The sequence below is a fragment of the Megascapheus bottae genome, chromosome 16, assembly GCF_031878675.1.
Source record: "Megascapheus bottae isolate mThoBot1 chromosome 16, mThoBot2.hap1, whole genome shotgun sequence".
In the NCBI taxonomy this organism is placed as follows: domain Eukaryota; kingdom Metazoa; phylum Chordata; class Mammalia; order Rodentia; family Geomyidae; genus Megascapheus; species Megascapheus bottae.
Window position 1 is genome coordinate 7,763,297 of NC_143524.1, and position 23,927 is coordinate 7,787,223.

At 40.0% G+C, this 23,927-nt stretch overlaps 1 protein-coding gene across 1 annotated transcript; it reads right to left on the reverse strand.

Moving 5' to 3' along the window:
• Window positions 1–447: 447 nt before the first annotated feature.
• Window positions 448–20,349, reverse strand: Ms4a13 (membrane spanning 4-domains A13). Its single transcript, XM_090347604.1, has 7 exons — window positions 20,071–20,349; window positions 17,851–17,966; window positions 14,879–15,019; window positions 13,386–13,442; window positions 11,479–11,598; window positions 8,615–8,710; window positions 448–935 (listed from the first exon to the last, which is right to left on the reverse strand). Exons 2-7 carry the CDS (start codon window positions 17,899–17,901, stop codon window positions 876–878), a joined length of 525 nt encoding a protein of 174 aa, XP_090203730.1. The 5' UTR covers window positions 17,902–17,966; window positions 20,071–20,349; the 3' UTR covers window positions 448–875.
• Window positions 20,350–23,927: the final 3,578 nt, after the last annotated feature.

Consider the following 23,927-nt stretch of genomic DNA (forward strand, 5'->3'; position numbering starts at 1 on the left):
AATCCCTGGCACCTGGTGCTACTCCCGCTCCTCGGATTGGTTTTCCGTACAATGGTAATGAATGCTCCGTATACCTCCTGGGTTCGGCCTAGGCACCTTGAAAACTGGAATCAGGCTATAAAGCTTAAAGCCTGACAGACTCTGGACAGGCATCGCCATGAGGTAGAACCCCTTTAAAAGTCCTTTTGTTAGATCTTGTGCTGTCTTGGGGCTTGAACTCGGGGCCTGGCAACTCAAGGCTGGTGGCTACCACCACAGCCGCAGCCTTACTTCTGACCTTGTGGTGGCGTCTCACGGACCTGGCGGCCCAGGCTGACTTTGAACTAGGATCCTGAGAGCCTTCTGGACAGTTAGTTTGCCTTCAAGGTCAATTGAACAGATGATCCGAATAATAATAAGCAGGAATAATGCGGGGAGGGGGGAGAATGACTATAGACATCAGAGATGTTGAGGGTAGAGGAGCTTTAATGAAGACAGGGTAAGTCAAGGAACAATGAAGAGACTTGAATTGATGGCTGTCTGGATTCATTCTTTGTTAAGGTAGAAGCTACTTTAGGTAGAAGAACTCAAGAATGTAAATGTTTTTTACTCATAGGGACATGTAGTGTTAATGTTTCCTGTTAACTAGATGACATCCATCTTTCCGGTTTGTATAGCCTGCACTGCACAGAATACAAATCACTTCGTGGGTTTTATACAAAAGGTCTTCGATGAAGAGTTAACAATTTCTTCCTCATGGAACTTAGAAAAATAAGTATGGAGAAATATCTGACTTGCTGTGTATTGTGTGTGTGTGAAATCTGTGGGCTTTGTAGCAGTTTTGTTAAACAAATATCATTAGCTCCCACATCAGGCATCACACAAGTAGCAAGTTTTTATGAAGTAGTCTCTAGTTCCTCTGACTCAGCCGATGGAGTAGCTGCACGTTTTTCATTCTGGGGAAAGAATTCAACACATACAAATCATGTTTCTTAACATCAACAGAAAAACACACATAGTATTGATGCTTAAAAAAATAGGAGCTTAAAGTTTCATTTGAGCTTAGTCTCATTTCCTATCTCAACTTACTTTCTTGATGATTTTGGGAGGGCAAGTGTGAAGAGGCTGGTACTAGAGTTTGAACTCAGGGCCTCGTGCTCTCACTTGCCATTTTTGCTCAAGGTTGGCATTTTACCACTTGAGTCATGCCTCCACTTTTGGCTTTTTGATGACTGATTGGAGATAAGAGTCTCACAGACTTTCCTGACTGGGTTGGTTTTGAATTTCAAACCTGTGATCTCCGACTCCTGAGGAGTTAGCGGTGCCAGCATCTTAACTCATTTGGGGAACATTTGTAACGTTTGGTATATGTCTTGATTTTTACGGCAAAATAGTCATGTTTGTGAACATAAATAATGACAGTAGGTCTAAATTCACCCTGTCTTCTCATCTTATTTTAGAATGATTACCCATCTTTTTCCTCCCAGGTAAGTGTCAGCTTGAATTTAAGGTAATTGATATTTTCTTTTCTTCCTAGTTTGCCAACTGACCTTGTATCCTGAACACTAGAGTATAATTTTTTTTGTGAGTATGTGGGTTGTGGGGCTTGAACTCAGCCTGGGCGCTGTCCCTGAGCTCTTCTGCTCAAAGCTACCATTCTACCCTTGAGCCAAGCCCCACTTCCCATTTTTTTTTCTAGAGGTTAATTGGGGATAAAAGTCTCAGGTCCTTTTGTGCCTGGGCTGGCTTTGAACCTTGAGCCTCAGATCTCAGCCTCCTGAGTAGCTAGGATTACAGGTATGAGCCACCGCACCCAGCTTAGAGTATAATTTTAACTTCATACAAATGGAATAAAAATGTACTCCTTTCTGTCAACCTTTTTATAATCAACATTTAAAAAGTTCTCCCACATCTGGCAAATATCATGTAACCCTTTTAATTACAATAAAAATATTAAAAAAGTTCTCCCACAATTTTTAATGCAGGCATACTTCACTTGAATTATTTTGTATACCTTTATTACAATGATTTTCTCAGTTTTACTCACCTCTCAAATATTTGTGTTTTCACCACAGAATTATCATAAATACTATTACACATTATTGGAAATGTATAAGGACTTAAATTACTTATCATGAAGTTATAGACATCTCAATTTTTAGTTGTATTTAAAAATTATTCTAGTTGCCAGGTGCTGGTGGCTCATGCCTGTAATCCTACTCATGGGGCTGAGACCTGAGGATTCCAGTTCAAATTCCAATTAACTATTCAAAAACTGGAAGTGGAGCTGTGGCTCCAAGTGGTAGAGTGCTAGCCTTGAGCAAAAAAAGAGCCCAGGGCCCTGTATTCAAGCTCCATAACCAACCAAAAAGGAGTAGTCAGGTTGTTGCAATAATTAATATTGCAACTGTGTGATAATTTGTAGGGTAAATCTGCACTTGGAATTATCGATACTTTTCTTTCTTTTTTTTTTTTTTTTTTTGCCAGTCCTGGGCTTGAGCTCAGGGCCTGAGCACTGTCCTTGGATTTTCTCTAGGCTAGAGCTCTACCACTTGAGCCTCAGCACCACTTCCGGCTTTTTGCTTTGTATGTGGTACCAAGGAATCGAACCCGGGTCTTCGTGCATGCCAGGCAAGCACTTTAACCACTAGGCCAAACTCCCGGCCCTCGATACTTTTCTTGAAAAAGAGCTATTTCACTCTTTTTTGGCTGACTATTGCTACATTGCCACAAAAATTCTTTAAGGTATCTTCTTCATCCATTCATCTGTAAGTGGGTATTCTAGGCAGACTCTAATGTGGGTATTGTGAAAAGTACTGTAATGATCAGAGTTGTGCAGGGATCCCATAATAAGCTGACTTTGACTTTGGTGATATATACAAGAACAGTACAGTATAGCAGGATCATATAGTTCTAACTTGCTTTTTTTTTTTTTGAGAAATCACATTGATTTCCATAGTGGGTGAACTAATTTACATTCCCTTTACACAAACACTGTACTTAGGTTTTAATTTCCTCACATCTTAATGTTGAGTAGCTGACTTTGGCAGGAGGCAAATTTTGTAGCTGTTGCTGTTGTCAGTCTTTGGGTTTGGGGCCTAGGCTCTGTCCCTGAGCTCTTTTGCTCAAGGCTACTGCTCTACCACTTGGGGCCACAGTATCAGTTCTGGTTTCCTGTTGGTTAACTGGCGATAAGAGTCCCATGAACTTTCTCACTGGGGCTGGCTTTGAACAGTGATCCTCAGATCTTAATCTCCTAAGTAGCTAGGGCGACAGGCATGAGACACTGGCGAACTGCTCTGTTCATTTCTCTTTTCCACTTCCTTTTGTAGACTACATTCTTTCATTTCATATTCTTATTTGTTAATTTTTGTCTTTTGTCAGTTCAAATCTCTAGTTTTTTTTTTTTGCCAGTCCTGTCCTTGGGCTTTCTCAAGGCTAGAGCTCTACCACTTGAGCCTCAGCACCACTTCCGACTTTTTGCTATGTATGTGGGGTACCGAGGAATTGAACCCGGGTCTTCGTGCATGCTAGGCAAGCACTCTACCACTAGGCCAAATTCCTGGCCCCCAAATCTCTAGTTTTAAATGCCAGGATTTCTACTTCATTTTAAAAATGATTCCCCCCCACATAGTCTTTTCAGATAAGTCATTATTATAATTCTTTCAACATGTTTCCTTTAGTGTTTAAGAAATCTTTTTTTTTTTTGTGAAGTCCAACATTTTCCCTTTTCTTCCACCAAGAGACCATATTTCAAGTGTTCTTAAAATTTTTTTTTTTGCTAGTCCTGGGGCTTGAATTCAGGGCCTGAGCACTGCCCTTGGGCTTTTCCAGGTTATCAGTATAGCTTGAGAAGTGTTTTTAGAGGTTAGGTCATTTGTATGTCTTGCTTATCCCTTACTTTGGTTTTTGTAAAGTTTCTTTTTTTTATTAAAGAATTAACGTTGATTTTTACATCATATTTTAAATGACAAGTTTAACAAACAAGTGTTCAAGAAGGGAATCTCTATTTACAATCACTGGGACTTAGTATTTAGAACTTAATCAAAATTAGGCTAAGGGTTTGTATGTCATAGAAACATATTAATTTATGAAATAAAACATTATGTCTATAGAGTCATAGGTTTTTATGTCTATATAGTTATGTTTATATTTCCATTACCATGTCCATAGCACTGGGTAAGCAGTTATTGAGTCCTCGCTCTTGTAGTCTTTGGATTTATTAGCCACATATTAAGGATACCATGCACCTTTTGTTCCTTGGGTATCGATTTGTTTCACTCAACATGATTTGCTCTAGATTCATCCACTTCCCTGTGAATGCCATTATTTTGTCTGTTGGCTATGTAGAATTCCATTGTGTATATATACCACATTTTCTGTATCCATTCATCTGCAGTAGGGCATCTGGATTGTTTCCATTGCCTGGCTATTGTGAATAGTGCAGAGATGAGCATAGCTGAGCAGGTGTCCTTATATCTTGGGTCATGATGTTCAGGATAGATGCCCAGAAGTGGTCTATTTTCAGTTCTTTAAGAAACCTCCACACTGCTTTCCAGAGTGGCTGAACTAGTTTACATTCCCACCAGCACTGTAGTAGGGGTCCTTTTTCTCCACAACCCCGCCAGCAACTGTCGTTTTCTGAGTTCAAAATCTTGGCCATTCTTGTTGGGGTAAGGTGGTATCTTAGGGTTGTTTTTATTTGCATTTCCTTTATGACCATAGATGATGAATTTTCTTATAGGCTTTTCTGCCATTTTAATCTCTTCTTCTGATAAGTCTCTCTTTAGTTTCCTTGCCCATTTAGTGAATGGTTTATTGGGTTTGGGGGGGGATTACTTTCTTGAGTTCCCTGTAGATACTGGATATTAAGCATTTGTCAGATGTATTATTGGTGAATATCTTTTCCCAGTTGGTTGGCTGTCTCTCTACTTTTGCGACTATGTTTTTATCTGTACAGAAACTTTATTTTTAGTTAGTCCCATTTATCGAGTTTCTCTCCAATCTGTTGTGACCCTGGGATTCTGTTCAGAAATCTTTTGCCTGTGCCTATGAGTTCCAGTGTCTCTCCTACTTTATCATGTAGCAGTTTCACGGTTTCCGGTCTGACATTGAGGTCTTTGATCCACTTTGAGTTAATGCTTGTGCATGGCGAAAGGCTAGCTCTCAGCCCAACCAGTGGCCTCACAGTGGGCCGTGGGATGGATCTGTGTGCTTCAGTCTAAGCGCGCAGGGCGGATGGTTGGTTTTTCTGCACTGTTTCCAGGAGCGGGCCCCCGGCCAAGGGTCTGGAGTTTGGGGGTTTCCAAGAGCTCTCAGCTGGACCAGCTGGTTTCTGCTCTGTTCCCAGGGGCGGGGCCCAGCCGAGGACGTGGACTCTGAGGGCGGAGCTGCGCCTTTCTGATTCTCAGAAGGTGAGTTCGGCTACAGGTCTGCCCTTCGGTTCCCTGCTGTGTTTCCACCGTTTTGTCAGAGAGTCTGTGACTGTGGGGGGCCCCTTGGTGCTGTCTTGCTGGGGATTCACAGCTGGAGGGTGCCTGGCTCCAGATTTGAGTGGGACAGATGCTGGCTCCTAGACTGCCGCACACCCCACTTGCTGTTGGAAGGTAGGGTCTCAGCACCCCCCACTCTCCAGATCCAGTGGCCTGGGAGAGGAACCTGTTGGGCGGGTGAGCTGGGACACCTCTGCCCCCTTTGGTGGGGTGCTGGGTCTTAGCGCCCGCCTGCCAGTTAGTCTCCAATTTATGGTCTGGGGGAGGGGGCTGTTGAGGGAAGGGACAGGATTCTAAATTCCTTGCCCCCCTGCACTTGCCAGTCTTTCTCGGGCGGGGTGGAGGGATCTGAGTTAAGTTCTATAGCTCGCCACCAGGTCTGCTTTCCTGATGGGTTTGGGGACCCGCTGCGCTACTCACTCCTCTGCGTTTGACTGTGAGCTCTGCGGTGTTGGAGAATCATTCACTCTCCTCGGATCTCAGCCGCCGCCTGTGCTCTGCGTCTGGGTTCTGCTGCTTGCTGTTCTGGTCTGCTGGTTCCTGCGTCTGGCTTCTGCTGCTTGCTGGCCCAGTCTATGCTGGTTTCTGCAGCGGTCCGGGCAGGGCCCGGTGCCCTCTGCCGTGGCTTTTCCCGGCTTGGAGCCAGCAGCGAGGGCTGAGGGAGGGGTCCTCGCATTTCGAATTCTTTGAGAAAGTTGGATGTAAGCTTTATCTGGATTTCTTTTCTGGTTTGAGTTCTTCTCCGTTGCTTCTTGAGTTTGTTGTTGTGGATTTCTTACGGTAGTTGGCTCGTGGGATTCCCTGGTTCTCTCTTTTTGTGGGAGAGAGCTAGGCAGCCTCCCTATTGTCTCGGCGCCATCTTCCTCCTCCTGAAGTTTCTTCTTTTTTAAATATTATTGTTAAGTTGCCATACAGAGGGGGTGTCACTTAAAAAAGCAGTTTATGATTATAATGCATCTTGATCAATGTCATTGCTTTCAACATGCTTACTCATCTTTCACAACTTACCCCTCCCCTCATTTTTCTTAATTTTTTAGGATATGCATTGGATGTAAGTAGCTCATCAGAACTCTGTGTAGTTTCATGAGTGCATATTTTTGTACACACATTCTTTTTAGACAGAGTTTTATCAAGGCCCAAGGCCAATCCTGATATTTTATCTCTAAGAAAAATCTATCTATGTACATATATGTACACATATTTGCATGTATACATGTATTTGTTCTCTGAATATCTCTGGTTGTTAGTCAGCTTTTTGTCCCCAACAGTGCTGTGTTCATCTCACTGATGAGACTGGGATAAGGTGATGCCAGCTAGTATTATTGGTTCAGTTGGTTTTACCTTATTTGTCTTACCTCCTGGTTTGCCCTGAGACCTCAATTTCTTAAAATACTTCTGGTGGTGAAACTTTCTGTATTCAGCTTCAAGTAAAATTAGCTCTCAAAGAGCCAGATTGCTGGTCTTGAGAGTCTAATCCTACAGTTATGTAAACCTCTGTGTAACTGAACTAAGAAGGTTGGAGGAAAGGGAGTCAGTTCCAAGGTAATTTGTCAGAAATATTCAAAGCTTTATTAAGATGTGGTAGGGTTTTCTTAAAGATTTCTCACTTTTGTTGTACAGTCAACTTCCAGAATGGTTCATTGACAATTTTGTTCAGCTTTAGCATTACTTTAGCCATTTTGGATGTGCTAGTCATTCTGTATGTTTCAGAAATCTTTTTTCCCCCCTGATGGGCATGGTGGTTCAAACCTGTAATCCTATTCAGGAGGATGAGATCTAAGGATCCCAGTTCAAAGCCAGCCTGGGCACTAGTCTGTGTGAGACTCTTATCTCCAATTAACAACCAGAAAACTGGAGGTAGCGCTGTGGCTTAAGGAGTAGGGTGGTAGCCTTGAGCTGAAGAGCTCAGGGATAGCAACCAGGCCGAGTTCAAGTCCCATGACTGACAAAAAAAACTAAAATAAAAATTAAAAAAAATTTTTTCCACAATCCCTAGTATTTTGTCTTTCTGAGTTACTTCCATCCTTCTCATTACTTCCGTATTGCTCAGAGGGGACTTCTTTGATCATACTATATAATCTTTTGCTTATTTCTTTACTATTTTTAATGTAAAAACATTTCTAGTCTTTACACTATTATATCTATATAAGCACACATATGCATTATGTATATAACATTTGTGGTGCTTATTGTTTTTACCCTCCTGTTGGAAATCAAACTCCCAGTTGGTTGAGGCACTGCCATCTTCCCCAGGGCTTCCTTAGTGTAATGACAATATACATGGGAAAGACTGAATGTTAGCTATTTAATTACTTTAAGCTTTTGAAAAAAATAATCATTCTCAAAACTATTGTGGAATATAAATTATGGCATTCTTAGATACGGTTAAGTCTGATCTTGCAAATAAACCTCTATCACAGAAAAAGTAGCCTCTTGTATGTAAAGATATGTTTTGAAATGTTCACTGAATTATTGTTTATAATCCAGAATAGACCAGAAACAAGCAGTTTATAATTTAGAATATGCTGTATAGCAAGTTTGATATTTTGTAGTCAGGGAACAATAATAAAACAATTTATGTTTTGTAATGGGAAGCTATGTTAGTTGTGAATGTATATGACAAAATAATATGATCACATGATTAAAAAATAGCAAACTTGTGCCTAAGGGTTTCATAGGTGTGGATATTTGAGTGCAATGAGCATTATATTTAAGGGTTCAATCACTGTTTTTTTTTTAAGTTTTTATATTATAGTAAATTTTATATTTGTAAATTTTGTTTTCCATTTATAAAATAAGGAGTAATGGGGAAAATATCACTTTATTTGTTTATTATTTTTGCCAATCCTGGGGTTTGTACTCAGGGCTGGGGCACTGTCCTTGGGCACTCTTTGCTCAATGCTAGCACTCTGTCACTTGAGTCACAGTGCTACTTCCTGCTTTTTCTGTGTATGTGGTTCCGGGGAATTGAACCCAAGGCTTCGTGCATGCTAGGTGAGCACGCTATCACTAGGCCAAACTCTTGACCACATGTTTTATTTTTATTAGTTCTAAACGCATTATACAGTGGATTTTCAGCTCTTGGAATTACAGCATGCTTGCCAGAAATTAAGATCTCTTGATTTGATGGACTAAACACTTACCAAATATGAACAGAGGCAGACTGAGTATATAAGTGCAATAGCAAATTCCAAGGGGTAGGAGATCAGTAAAAGCTGTGAAACTTCTCTCCCCAGTTTCTGTAACAAGAAATGGGGTGGAATCTTGTGTTATGATCTTTTACAATAGGAAATGAACTCATATATCACAAGTCTTGACAATGATGCCACTTGAGTTTAAAGTGATGATTATAAGCTAAAGAGTAAATATCAAGTATAGACATATTCATGGAAGGAGGTCCTACTACAAGACTCAAGAGAAATCACTTTCTCTAGGTATTTTTATTCCTTTGCTTTCTGCTTTAGTTCATGCTTTCATCCTCAAGTTTGCAGTCTGTGGCTCTTGCCCTGATCTTTACCATATAGCATCCTCCTCATGACATAGTCCCATCCCAGAGTCCCTGAAACATCTCACTTCTAAACTCTGTTGTTTAGAAGTAGATTCAACACTCTTAGCTCCTTATCTCTAATAATGAGATGACCATTAAGATTTTTTTTTCTGGTCAGTTGTGGGGCTTGGAGTTTGGGCCTGGGTACTGTCCCTGGGCTCTTCAGCTCAAGGCTATTGCCTTACTTCTTGAGCCACAGCACCACTTCTGGCTTTCTGGTGGTCAATTGGAGATAAGAGTTTCACGATCTTAGCTGGGCATGCCTATAATCCTAGCTACTCAGGCTAAGATCTGAGGATCAAGGTTCACAGCCAGCCCAGGCACAAAAGGACAGGAGATTCTTATCTCCAATTAACCTCTAGAAAACGGTAAGTGGGGCTTGGCCCAAGGGTAGGGCAGTAGCCTTGAGCTGAAGAGCTCAGGGACAGTGCCCAGGCCAAGTTCAAGCCCCATGACCCACACAAAAAAAAGTCTCACGATCTTTAGTGCCCAGTCTGGCTTTGAACTGCGATCCTCAGATCTCATCCTCCTGGGTAGCTAGGATTATCGGCATGAGCCACTGCACCTGGCTAAGAATATGTGTGTGTGTGTGTGTGTGTGTGTGTGTGTGTGTGTGTGTGTATCCTAAGGCTTTAACTCCAGGGCCTACATGCTGTCTTTGTTCTTTGCAAAAGGCTAGTGCTCTACCACTTGAGTCAAACCTCTACTTCTGGCTTTTTGATGATTAATTAGAAGAGTTTTACTGACTTTTCTAACCTGGCTGGCTTCAAGCCTCATTCTTCATATCTCAGCCTCCTGAGTATCTATGATTATATTAGCACCCCCAAAGAGGATTTTTTTTTCTGTTTTTCTTTTTTATATGTGTACCACTAATAGGGTTTGAACTCAGACCCAAGTTCTCGATAGGCTTGTTTTTGCTCAAGGCTGGTGCTATACCAATTGAGTCAGTAGTATCTTGAACTTTCAGTTTCCAAAACAAGATAAATAAATTATTTTCCTTTATAAACTCGTCTCAGTTACTTGTTTATAGCAATAGGAAATTAACTAATATTTCCTCCCTCCTTATTTTCTACTCTTTTTTTTTTTTTGCCAGTCCTGGGCTTGTGCTCAGGGCCTGAACACTGTCCTTGGACTTTCTCAAGGCTAGAGCTCTACCACTTGAGCCTCAGCACCATTTCCAGCTTTTTTCTATGTATGTGGTACCGAGGAATTGAACCTGGGTCTTTGTGCATGCTAGGCATGCACTCTACCACTAGGCCAAACTCCTGGCCCCCTATTTTCTACTCTTGAAGTTAGAATTCTATATTGAATCTGCAGGAAAATTTTGTTTTGATTTGTAGGGAAAATATAATCATGTTTCTTTAAATCATTCATTATAGATCATTGTTTTGGAGGCATCTCTGCACTTTTTGTCATTGTCTTCCTGTCCTAGGGCTTGAACTCAGAATCTGGGTGCTGCCCCTGAGCGTTCTAGCTACTACTCTACCACTTGGGCCACAGATCTGCTTCCAGCTTTTGCTGAGTAATTTATTGGAGATAAAGAGTCTCACAGACTTTTTTTGTCCAAACTGGATTCAAACCATGATCCTCAGATCTCAGCCTCCTGAGCAGCTAGGACTACATGTGTGAGCCACTCGCACCCAGGTCCTCCAGGCTTTTTCCCCTCTATTCTTGATTTCTTTCCACTGATAGTCTTCTAGACAATCTACTGCAAGAGTGTCTAGTGGAGGATCAGGAAGTTTGTCCCTTACCTTTAATAATGCCTCTGTTTTTTTTTTTTTGCCCTATCTGTTGTTTTGTCTTTATCTATTTTCTTCTGTTGTTCCCACCTGGTGGGGCTCTCCTTTAATCACTACTCACATTAATGGGAGTTTTTCCTTTATTTTGAGACAGGGTCTTACTGTAGCTCAGGCTGGACTAGAACTTGCAGTATAGCCCATGCTGACCTTCCCTTAATAATCTTCCTCAGCTTCCTGAGTGCTGAGTGCTAGGATTATAGGCATATACTACCATGCTTAGCTTAAATAAGAGATTAAAAAATAAGCTTTGGTAAGTCTTTTGCAGCATTAATATTTGGTAATTCTGAAATTAAGGACAACAAAACTGAAATAAATCTATTGTGTTCCCAGTAAAGATACTCTCCATTAATGGAAAAGGTTTCGATCTGAGTAACACTTTTAAGACAGTGACTGGATATTCAATTAAATGGAGGAAGACAGGTATGTGTAGATATTTATAATTTTTGCTTGCTTTGATGTATTTGGGCAGATCAAGAAGTCAGATTATTAATATTTAGTGAAATATTACATGCTAGACTTATTTTTGAACTATCATTTTCAATCCGAAGCTGACTACTAAATGAAAGAATTTTCACTATAAAAGCTTCTCTTTACCTTTCTGAAAACCACTGAAAATAAACAGTCTGGCAACTATGAGGTTTCCATAGCACTGGTCACTTACCGCTTGTCCAAAATTTCTGTATGACACAGAGTGAAAGCTTAACAACTCAATTATGGTCAGAATTGCTGCAATAACTGAAATAATTACACAGAGAATGTTTACAGACAAAGAACAAATTATCTGAAAAGGAGAAAAAGGATAAATTTTCAATTTAGAATAAACACTTGGTTAATTGCTTTTGCTAAAATAAATCATATAGTTAAAACTTAGGTTGAGTTTGTGAGACTTTTAGAAGTGTATGCAGGCTTACTATTCATGTAAAATATTTTTCTGATTTACTTGAACACCAATTATTTGGAAGGAATCACTAAAATATCGTCAGGCTCAGAAGATTCATCTTCGAATGTCACTGACTCAAAGAAAAAATCCTGTATTTTAAATCTGGTGAGACTTCAGTAAGAAAGCTGAAGGGGTTTCTATGAAAAGATTAAAAGAGAATGATGGAAAAGAAATGACTACTTGTAGAACTAAAATCAAATTTTAATATTGGCTTTTCATTATTTAGGAAAATATCTCAGTATCTTTAAGCAGACATCAGGTTTTTAAATCTTTAAAATGGTAAGATCAGACTAATTGCTAATTTATTTATTTTTTCTGGTTCTGGGGCTTGAACTCAGGACCTGGGCACTGTCTCTGAGCTTTTGTGCTCACAGTTAGTGTTCTACCACTTGAGTCATAGTGCTGCTTCTGGATTTTTGGTGGTTAACTAATCTCCTATTTCTGCACTGGGTTGGCTTCAAACTGTGAGTCTCAGATCTTAGCCTCCTGAGTACTATAATTACATGCATGTACCTCTGATTCAAGGATAGCTTTGTAAAATTCTGAAAAAAATTTTCTTTCTGGATCTTTCTACCTATGTTACAGCAATAGCTTTATTTCTGGGAAAGTTCCCTACTTTGCTAAAAGACGTGCCTGGTTTCCAAATTTGATAGTCCAAACAATAAGGCTTTCTTACACCATCACAATATTTGCACCTAGAGGCATTAACACTATTTTCTAATTATGAAATTCCTATAATGCTAAAATACAGAATATCAAAACAAAATAAAAAGCACATTTAGATTTATATGCTTTATCTGGGGACCAGAGGCTCATGCCTCTAATCCTAGCTAATTAGAAGGCAGAAATGAGAACTGTGGTTGGAGGTCAATCGGGCAAAAAATATTTGTGGGCTCTCATCTCAACAGTTATAGCTAGGTATGGTGGTATACACCTATCAGCGCAGAAGCTCAGGAGGCAAAGACTGGGAGGACTGCAGTTCCAGACTAGTTCAGGCAAAAAAGTTTGTGAGACTTCATCTTAACAGAAGAGGTTGGGCATGGTGGCATACATCTGCCATTCCAGCTACACAAGAAGTATAAATAGCAGGATTGTGGTCTAGGCAGGGCAAGGCAAATAGTGAGGACTTGTCTAAAAAATGACCAGAGCATAGCCAGGTGTGGTGGCTCATACCTGTAATCTTAGCTACTCACGAGGCTGAGATTTGAGGATCGAGGTTCAAACACCAGCCCGGGCACTAAAGTCTGTGAGAATCTTATCTCTAGTTAACAACTAGAAAACCAGAAGTGGTGCTGTGGCTCAAGGGGTGGTGGGTAGCCTTGAGCTGAAGAGCTCAGGGATAGCACCCAGGCCCAAATTTCAAGTCCCACGACCGACCAAAAAAAAAAATGACCAGAGCAAAAAGTGCTTAGAGGCATAGCGCAAGCTGTGGAGTACCTGCCAAGAAAGTGTGAAGTCGAGTTGAAATCCCATGTTTTAACTATGATGGCATATTTTTCTACCTTAATTTATGTGGTCTTATACTTTTGTTTCTTTCATTTATGTTACAGGGAGGGTAGATTCCTTTATTGTTTACAAATATCTTCTCATTAAAACCTATTTAGCTTTGTTCCAAACATTTAACTTACCCATGTGGTAGTTGGACGCTTCACTGATTTTATTACGAAGGCTCCTGCTATGATAAACTGGGTAGAAAGACATTTATAAAAACTCACTGATAATTCTTGCAAATGTAATGTATTTTTAAACAACTCTTCTAAATCAATTAGTGTTAGGAAACTAACAGTAACAAAATAAGAACATTTAGTAGAAGAAATCAGAACAAATTTCCATCATGAAATAGTTATGTGATTAAAAGGCAATGGTTAATGAAAACACAGTAGGATCATTCACAAAATGAATATATAAAGGACAGTGGAAGAACTGAGTGATATATGCTAAGTGTATACCTAAGTGCATACTTACAGAATAAAGCAAAGTTTCCTTACTTGTGGATATTTATTAACTCAATTATTCTGTCTAATGCAGTTGTTCCTAATGAGATGATGTCATAATTTATGAAGACCATGTACATATCCTGACTGACAATAGCCATTCCTAAGGTAATGGTTGCTAGTCACCACGTTTTCTCATCCCCAAGGAAAGAGGTTCTGTTATTTTAGGTCAGAAAGTCTATTTTCCAAGAAGCAAAAAAATTGTCTGCCACATTGTTTGAAACTGGACTGCACAATTCCTCTGAAATACTGTCATACAAGTTTGAAGTGTTCTTGACATGGGTGGACTTTTGGAAAAGCATCACACAAATTCTGTAAGGATAACTTCAACTCTACACGTTCTGAACTTGATTTTTTAATGAAAGCTGATGTCTCCAATCAGTAGACAGTGAAATGGGAACGAGTTTTATAAATTCTGAACTAGAGTACTAGGAAAATTATCAAGTCATCTGTTTTATAAAATGCCTTTCAAGTTTTATAACCAAAATATATTATAACTAAAATAAAATATATTATAATTGAAATATATTGTATTTAAAAATTTATATAATTTACTATAGGACTTATGTAAGCACACTATTTTTATAACATAATTAAACACTAAGGGATAAAAACATTTATCTAAGTTTTGCTTGAAAATTATTTTTCTTTTTCAAAGTTAAGACATTTATTATTGAGCTCATACATGTGTGTGTGCCAGTTCTGGAGCACACTCAGGGCCTGGGCACTGTCCTTGAAAAAAAATTTTTGTCCAATGTAGTGTTGTACACTTAAAACCATATAGGAGTGAGGGTAATGTCAAATTAAAAAAATTAATACTAATTGTGCAAATAGTCCAAAGTGATTTAACCTTGGTAATGTGTATTATGATAAAATTTCTTTGCTTTGGGATATCTAAGGATTGTTTCTCTTCTGATTGTCATTGTGTATTTACATTTCTTGTAATAACACTTATAAATGCTGCTTGATGTGTATTTCTTGAAAAAAGAATTAGACATTGAATAAACCACTATGGCACTTAGTTTACATGAATCTCTTGAAAAACTTGGCTTATAAATGGTCCCTTGCTTTCTTTTGTTGACATTTTTTAGTGAAAAACTTAATCAGTATGAATATATTATACTCACAAAGACTCCCCATAAAGCACATCCTGTTTTGTAAGTTAAAGGCTCGTATTTCCCAAAGAATCCTTTAAGTTGTCCCATATACAAAATCAGTAGGAAATACCACATAAAAACATGAAAGATGCCAATCATAATCTGGATAGCCTGGAAGAAGAGAGTTATTAGTCTTGAAGCAGTGTAATTTTAAACACAATTATAGTAGATGTTTCTGTAAAAGTCTTTACAGAAAGCAAAAGTAAAATAGTATTGCTCTTAATGCCATGTATTTCCTAGAAGCTCTCACCAGGAAGGAACTGAGGATTCTCCAGTAGGATTCAGCTGGTAGGATACTGGGAGGAACAGAATGTTTTAGTCTTAATAGCCTGACCACTCCCTCCATGAAATAGCTTGCAGTATGATTATACCACAGCTGTTCCTGTAACTAGCAAGCAAAAACAAGCGTGGAATCTACTCAGAATACCCGAGAGAAAATGTTTCTAGTCTACTTAGTTGCAGGAAGCAACATATTCAGCATTTTCTTGTACATTAGTAATTAAGGATGCATAATCATTTGAATCTTACAAAGGTATTTTTTTTCCTTCAAAGAGTACTTGGTATGGATTTTTTTTTTTACAAGCATGCTACAGTGAGGCACAATACAATAAAATGAATATTCAGGGTAGACTTACATGGATGAAAATAGATTAGAGTATGGGATAATCATTAATTTTAATCCGTAAGAACTGTTATCTCAGTAAATATATTTCACTAAAGTGAATTCTGAATTATTAGGTGAACTCATATTTTATATTCTGAATCACATTTTAATGACTCTTTAAAACAAAAATCTTTTTTGGGGGGGGGAACGGGGCTTGAACTCTGGGCTTGGACCTTGTCCCTGAGCTCTTCAGTTCAAGGCTACCACCCTACTCTTAAGCCACAGCCTCACTTCCTGTTTCCTAGTAATTAACTGGAGATTAGAGTCACACATTCTTTAGTGTCGGGGTTGGCTTTGAACTGAGATTCTCAGATCTCAGTCTCCTGAGTAGCTAGGATTACAGGCGGGAGCCACTGCGCCCGGCTAAAACAAAAGTCTTTATAGGCTATTTTCATATAAAATTTATTATTTTTTTGCCAGTTCCAGGGCTTAAACTCAGGGCTTGGGCACTATCCTGAGGTTTCTCAAGGCTAGAGCCCTACCACTGGAGCCACAGTACCACTTCTGGCTTTTTCTTTGTATGTGGTACCAAGAAATCGATCCCAGGGCCTTGTGCATGCTAGGCAAGCACTCTACCACAGTGGCCACATTCCCAGTACTCCCCTTTCATTTTTCTCCCCTTCAGTTTTTATATAATATACATTGACTATTATGATTGCATTTGCTTGCCCTCCTTCCCTCCATTTAGGTGTCTCCCTTTTAGGCTCCCCCCACAATGTTTCTGCTTCTTGGTATTCATTTTTTAAGTGGCTAGTTTTGTTCTTGTATTTTATTGTTGAGGTGATGTATAGAGGGGTTAGAGTTACCTTCGTCAGGTAGTGGGTACATTACTTCTTGAGCATTGATACCACTTCCCATGTTTTTATCCCACTTTCTCTCCCCCCCACCCCTCCCAATCATCTTGTTTTTCCATTCCCTATTTCAAATAAACAAATTAACGTATATACAATATACCAAGTATCAAAGTCAGATACAATAACAACATGAGATAAGCCATAAGGGGAAAAAAGAGAAAAGAAATAATTTCATATAGTACATGAAGAACAACAATCACAAAGATAAACTCATTTCTATGCCCTAGCATTCATTTCATTTAGTCTCATCCAGTATGACCTTATGTTCATAGCTTTTGAGCTATTGCATTACTCTGCTAGGAAAGTCCTAGATGTGTACTAATTATTACAAATGAGGGAAACCATGGAGCCTATATTCCTTTGGGTCTGGTTTATTTCACTTAATAGGATTTTTCCCCAAGTCTTTTCATTTCCTTACAAATGGGGCAATGTCATTCTTTCTGATGGCAGCATAGAATTCCATTGTGTATAAGTACCACATCTTCTTGATCCATTCATCTACTGAGGGGCATCTGGTTGGTTCTATATCTTAGCTATGATAAATAATGTGGCAATGACCACTGTTGTGCTAGGAGCTTTAATATGCCCTTGTTTTTGGACACATGGGTAAAGGCCCAGGAGTGGGATTACTGGGTAATAGGAGAGCTCTATGTCTTTTGAGGAACTGCCATACTGCTTTCCAGAGTAGTTGAACAAGTTTACATTCTACCAACAATGTAGTAACGTTCCCTTCTGGCCACATCCCTGTCAGCATCTGCTGTTATCAGATTTAACTGGCTAGTTTTAAAAGATATATTTTAGAAACATTTAAACATTTTCTTAAAGGAAGACTTTTTTTTAGGTAAAAGACATACAGTTTTGTATGTTTAGGATTTAATGGCTTCCCTCTGCATGAATCTGCTGGCATGATTCCATTTGGAGAGCTTTTTTGGATTTGATTCAGTGAAACATTCTTCACAGACTGAAAACATTTGAAAGTCTAAACTTTGCATTTCTCATTTGCCTATTACCAGCCTGTACTATGTTGCCCAGCATGGAGTAGACACTGGTGAATACCTCCAGCATAAGAACCCTGGCACTGTTGGGCACGGTGGTTCATGACTGTACTGAACTCTGGTCTGGGCTCTGCCCCTAAGCTCTTCAGCTCAAGGCTACTGCCCTATCTTGAGCCACAGACACACTCACTATTTTCTAGTGATTAATTGGAGATGAGTCTCTCGCTTTGGGCTTTGTATTGCCTGGGCTGGCTTTGAATCTCAATCCTCAGATTTTAGCCTCCTGAGTAGCCAGGATTACAGGTGTGAGCCACTGCACCTGGCAAAAACTGCTTTTTGATTTGACCACATCAGCCTCTTTTCAGACCTAAAAATATCTATTTTTAAATGCTCTTGAATTTAGTCAACCATAAGAGGAATCTTACTTACCCCTAAAACAAGACTATCTGCTGTGGAGATTTTTGAATTCTTACATCCCATATTACCGGCATTTCTTCTAGTTGATTTTTCTTCTAACCTCTGGTGATATCTTTATTAGCAAACTTCTACAAAACAATATCAACACATAATACATGATTTTCTCAGAAGAAAACTTAAATTTGATCCTTTTTTAAAAATCTGGCAACAACCTTCATGAAGCAATAGTTTTCTTCTTTTTACGCTTTTGTTCTTTTGATCAACTTACACTTATTTCTGAATATCAATCTCAATAACTGAAAAGAAAAAAAATCCATACATTACAGATACTACTTCTTGGTAGCTGGCAATGTCTCTAGACAATAAGGTACTGGAATACATCCACTCAATAACTGGTGGGGAATTATTTCTGAAAACATTTTTTCTTTTTTTATTTTGAAATAGGGTGTTGCTTTGTTGTCTAAGCTGGCCTCGAACCCTCCATCTTGTCTCAGTTGCCCCAGTGCTGGAATTATAGGTGTCTCACACTTGGATTAAAAATGTATTATGCATTTGACTACTCTGAAGCAAAATGAAGCATTTGTAACTATGAATAAATACATAATCAATTCTTTTATGCTGGTACTTGGGCTGGAACTCAGAGTATGAGTGCTATTCCTCAGCAATTTTGCTCAAAGTTGGCACTCTAGCACTTGAGCCACAGCTCCACTTCTAGCTTTTGGTGGATATGTGGAGATAGGAGTCTCACAGACTTTTCTTTTTTTTTTTTTTAATATTTTCTATTGTAATTAATAAAAGGGTTACATGATATTTGCCAGATAGAAGGTGCATTAATTCACATACATTGATACCCTTTCACATGTCTTGGTACCCATTACCCTCCCCCTACCCCCCTCTCACAGACTTTTCTTTCTTGTCTGTCTTTGAACTGTGATCTTCAAATCTCAGTCTTCTGAGTAGCTTAGATTACAAGCCTACCAATCATTTGTTTTTGTGGTCATCCTATCACTAAGTCTAGGTAGAACAAATTTCCTGGTCATATTTCTAACCCACTGTCATCTTCTCAACTTTACATACAAGTTCTGGAACAGTTACAGAGTTCATGGCTATCATTTGCCTTTAACTTCTCTCTAAGCAGAGAGATGATCAATGCCTGTCTCCAGATACAAGTAAAATAGAGAAATAATTTTAAAAATTAAAATTAGAGAGCTGGGAGTTTGGTCTAGTGGTAGAGTGCTTGCCTAGTATGCGCTAAGACCCCTGTTGGATTCCTCGGCACCACACACGTAAAAAAGCCGGAAGTAGTGCTTGGAGCTCAAGTGCTAGAACGCTAGCTTTGAGGAAAGCCCAAGCACAGTTTCTCAGGCCAGCTGTGTAGCTATCTACTTAAGTAGCAAAATGCTAGTTCTCCACAGAAGTGGAGGTGTGGTTCTAGTGGCAGAGAGTTGGCCTTGGGCAAAAATGCCAAGTGAGAGTGCAAATCCCCGAGTTACCAGTATTATACACTGGGGAATCCACACGTAGCAGAGCTGTTCTCCTGGCCCACTTTGTCCACCTCAAACCCTGGCCACTGCCATGTTTCACCCTAACAGCTCCAGTAACCTTCTTTGGCAGCCCTGCCTGTTGAAACTCTGCTTGTTTTCTTTACACTGGGCCTGCAATTCCTAAGTGATTTTTCAAGACAGGCTCCTAAATTAACATTGAGCTCCCAGAGGAATCCAGTTCCTTGTATTTCAGGGACCACACTTACACACGAGCCCCTCCTTTCCATTTTTATCTGATTAGTGTTTTCATGACTTCTTCATTTTGGGGTCACTTTGATGGAATCTGATAGGAGAGTCTAAAGATGACAGATACTTTACTTCCTGTCACCTTATAGGGAATCAAGGTGAAAAGAACACAACTTCCAAACTGCCCCCGTATAGTACAGATACTCCATGCTTGACAGAATCAAGAGAGAGGGATTGAGTCACGTGCAAGTGACCAGATCTACAGAACCAGCTATTTGAGCCTGGAGTTCGAGGCCAGTCGGGTAACACAGTGGGAACCTGCAGACCAAGAAAGAACCACATGACCGTTGTGGATGGGTGAGGCCCACTCTGTGGGAAGAGGGAGGAGGGGGGGAGGGGACGGGATGCGGCTGTGTGTGTACGTGTGTGTGACCCACAGGATCCCGTCTCTACACTCCTCTCTAGCTCCTGACACTTCCCGGAAGCACAGCGCCGCCATTACCTTGCATTTCACTGGTTCAAAGTCCCACAGACTGACTTTGCTCTCTCTGGTCTGGTTCCCGTTGTGAGGCCTACTGGGTCCGGGATGCTCTTCCAGCATCCAGTCCAGGTCCTCACACCAGAGCCTGGCTGAAGAGGCAAATACCTGCCGATGACAACCTTAATGCCGGTTCCTCAGACCCCGCTGCGTGGCCATCACAGGGGGAGCCCGGAGTCCAGCGTCCAGCCGGTCCTCAGGCTCCTCAAGCAGCGAGGGTCCCCAACGGCAGCAGGGTAGTCCTCTTACTGCGCCTGCGTGCGCATGCGCACACACGCGCCACGCCACCGTGCGCATGCGCACACACGCGCACACACACGCGCCGTGCCCCAGCCGTTCCCCGTTCGAGCAGGCTGGAGGGAATGCGCATGCCCAGGAAGGTTCACGTGACTCTGCAGGTCACGTGCTTCGGGCAACCTGGTCAAGTACTGGTTTGGAGCCTGAAGAAATGGCTTTGTCAAATCTGGGTTCTAACACTGACCTCTTTCTGGTATCTATATCTACATGGCTGCTGCCAGGAGACCAGGGCTTTACGTTTCCTGTGCTCGACGGCAGTTCTGAACACAATCCACCTGAGAAGATGGAAGAGACGGAAAAGGCAAGTATCTGCGTTAATGGCGGACTCTCCGGGCCTCCCTCTGAAGGAATGAAAAGTAATGTTCAGTCAGTGACTAGAATGACTGCTCGACACATCGCTTGAGGGTTTTCCTCTTTCAGATTCCCCTTCATGTAGACAGGGGGTTAGTGTTTATGAACAGAAGTAGAAGTAGCATCTAGAAGACAAAGGAGGCCCAGCAAGATGAAGGAGACGGTGGGGGGTCGGAAGCAAAGCAAACTGTAGAACTTCTCCAGTTAGGAAAGGACAGTGACATAGCGGTTCAAGTATCGGGGCAGCAGACCTTCCTTCAGCTGAAGTTGGATTTATTCCTGGAAATTTCCAGTTGGCGTGTGTAGCAAGTTAAAATTCTGATTTTTTTCATATATATTTTTTTAATTGTGATTAATAGAAGGGTTACATTACATTCGCCAGATGGAAGGTGCATTACTTCACAGACATTGATACCCTTTCTCATGTCTTGGTCCCCATTTCCCTCCCCCCCCCAAAAAATTCTGATTTTGGCAATGTGAATATTTAATGAAAGCTAGTGAGGAAAACATTGAGAAAGAACTGTGTGTGTTTTTCATAAAAAAATCACATTTGCAAAGACAGAAAGTAAAAGAGCCACACAGAAACAAAGAGATAAGCAAAAAGAAATAAATGATAGAATGATTTCTATTTCTACTAAAATATCATTTGGAAAAATCAATATGGGAGATGCCTTATGATAAAATAAGAACAAATTTTGGAAGAAAGTGATTTGGAAGACCAAACCAAATGTTGCTTCAGCAAAACGCTGAAGAAAATGACTAAAGTCTTTCCTTAAAAAAATAAAATTATTCCATGTATCCTTAAATATCTGGAGAGAAACCTTAAATGTCTGATTATCTTTGTTTTGTTTGTCTGCTGTTTTGTCTTTATATCCAGGCTTCTTTTAGGTCATATTATCTTGCCAAAACTGATATGTTAATATCAAACTATTAACATGGAATGTTAAATATTAAAATAGCATGAAAAGAGGGGAATAAATAAATATAAGAAAAGACACAGCCATTGACCAACAGATTTTGTTTTCCTTTTTGCCATCAGTCAAATCAGAAGGAAACTTACATCAGCTCAGCTATCATTGAAAGATGTTAGTGGTTTTTTGTTTCTTTTCTCTTACTTTTGGGCATCACAAGGTATTTCCCATGGGATTTTTTTTTATAAGTGAGACATTGTAACACTTAATATAATTTTATGGCAAATATGGAAAAAATGACATTTGCAACTGCTGGGGTCTGGTTGTTGGCTTATATCTGTAATCTTAACTACTTCAGGACATTGAGACCTAGAGGAGTGGTATTGAAAGTTAGCCTGGGCAGAAAAGTCTATGAAACTTGAGGTCCAGTTAACCAGCCAGAAAGCTGGCTGAAAGCATGGCTCCAGTAGTAAAGCATGGACCATGAACAGACAAACCAAGTGAGGAGCAGTAGGTTCTGAGTTCAAACCCTGTGACAGATCGAGGGAGGGAGGAAGGGAGGGAGAGAGAGAGACTATATATATGTCCTTGGCAAGAGAAGTACTTCCCACACTTATTTGCCAGACTGTCTATTTAAATCCTTGCTTCACCTTTTACTAGCTACATGTTTTGGGGAAAGCCTTTTTCCTTCTGTGTCAAAGATTTCTCATCTGAAAATTATTCTAATAACATTGGCTACATATTGGTAGTACCTATGGGTGCGTTGTATTAAATATGCTAATGTAGGTAAAATTTTTAGAATGTAGAACGCAAGAGTGAGGTAACTATTTGCTACTGTCACTACTATTATAAAACCAAATATTTGCTTTTGCTTTTTCCCCCCTTTGTGGGGGTTTGGTAACGTGATCAGGGATAAGGAGGGGAAGGGGAAACTGGGGGAAAGTAAAGGAAGGGGTGACATTGTCCAAAAAAAGAAATGTACTCATTATCTGACTTATGAAATGGTAGCCCCTCTGTACAATACATCAGTAGTAACAAATTATATAAACAACAAATTGAAAAAATAGAGTAAACTTGTTAGACATTTATTTTACGAATCAATTTAGAATTGTTGGATATATGTTCTCTAAAAGATGTATAACTTTTATAACTGGTTATTATTTTTTGCTGGCTCTGGAGCTTAAACTCAGGGTCTGGATGCTGTCCCTGAGCCTTTTTGTGCTCAAGGCTGGCACTCTACTATTTAGGCCACAGTGCTGCTTCCAGCTTTTTCTTAGTTAATTGGAGATAAGAATCTCATAGACTTTCCTGCCTGGGCTGGCTTTGAACCATGTTCCTCAGATCTCAGCCTCCTGAGTAGCTAGGATTACAGACGTGAGCCACTTGGACTATGTCTTGTTATACTCTGTCTGTCTGTCTGTCTGTCTGTCTGTCTGTCTGTCTGTCTGTCTATAAGATAGGGATAAAAAGTCATCCTAGGAAGAAAAGTCTATGAGACGTGTGTGTGTGTGTGTGTGTGTGTGTGTGTGTGTGTGTGTGTGTGTCTATATATCTCCTGTATATAAAGACAGAAATCATCTACTTTTCAAAATGCAAAATATCTCTTCTCATATTTTCTCATTTTTCTTCTGTGACTGTGATTTCTCTGCCACTCTTGCCTTAAATATTTGCAGTCATCTGATTTCCTCCTTCTTTTCCTTTCCCCCTTCTCCTACTTCCTCCTCTCCCTCTTCTTCCTTCTCTTTCCTTCTTTTCGAAGCAGGGTCTAACTATGCAGCCCAGGGCGATCTCAAATTTGCAGTGCAGCCCTGATGATCTTGCACTGTGGCCTTCCTACCTCAGCTTTCCAAGTGCTCTGATTACAGGCATGTACCATCATATTCAACACTGATTCTTTAGATTTAAAACTTCAAAAAGTTTTAATGGGCAGTACTGTCTGTTTCCAAGCCATTTTCATTTAACATCTCATTTGCTCTCTCACAACTACCCTTCTGTATTTTATCACCCTTTTTAGAAAATCCTAATGATAGGTGAAATCAATCTCTGGATTCATATTGGAGTAGCAAAACCCTGCTGCAGTATTTTTTTTTCAACTAGTAGTGTGATTTGACCGAAGGGCCTGGGTGCTGTCCTTCAGCTTTTTTGCTCTAAGCTGGTGCTTTACTGCTTAAGTCACAGCTCTACTTCAGGCTTTTTACTGATTGATTGGAGATAAGAGTTTTATGGGCATTTTTACCTAGGCTTGCTTTGAACCAAGAGCCT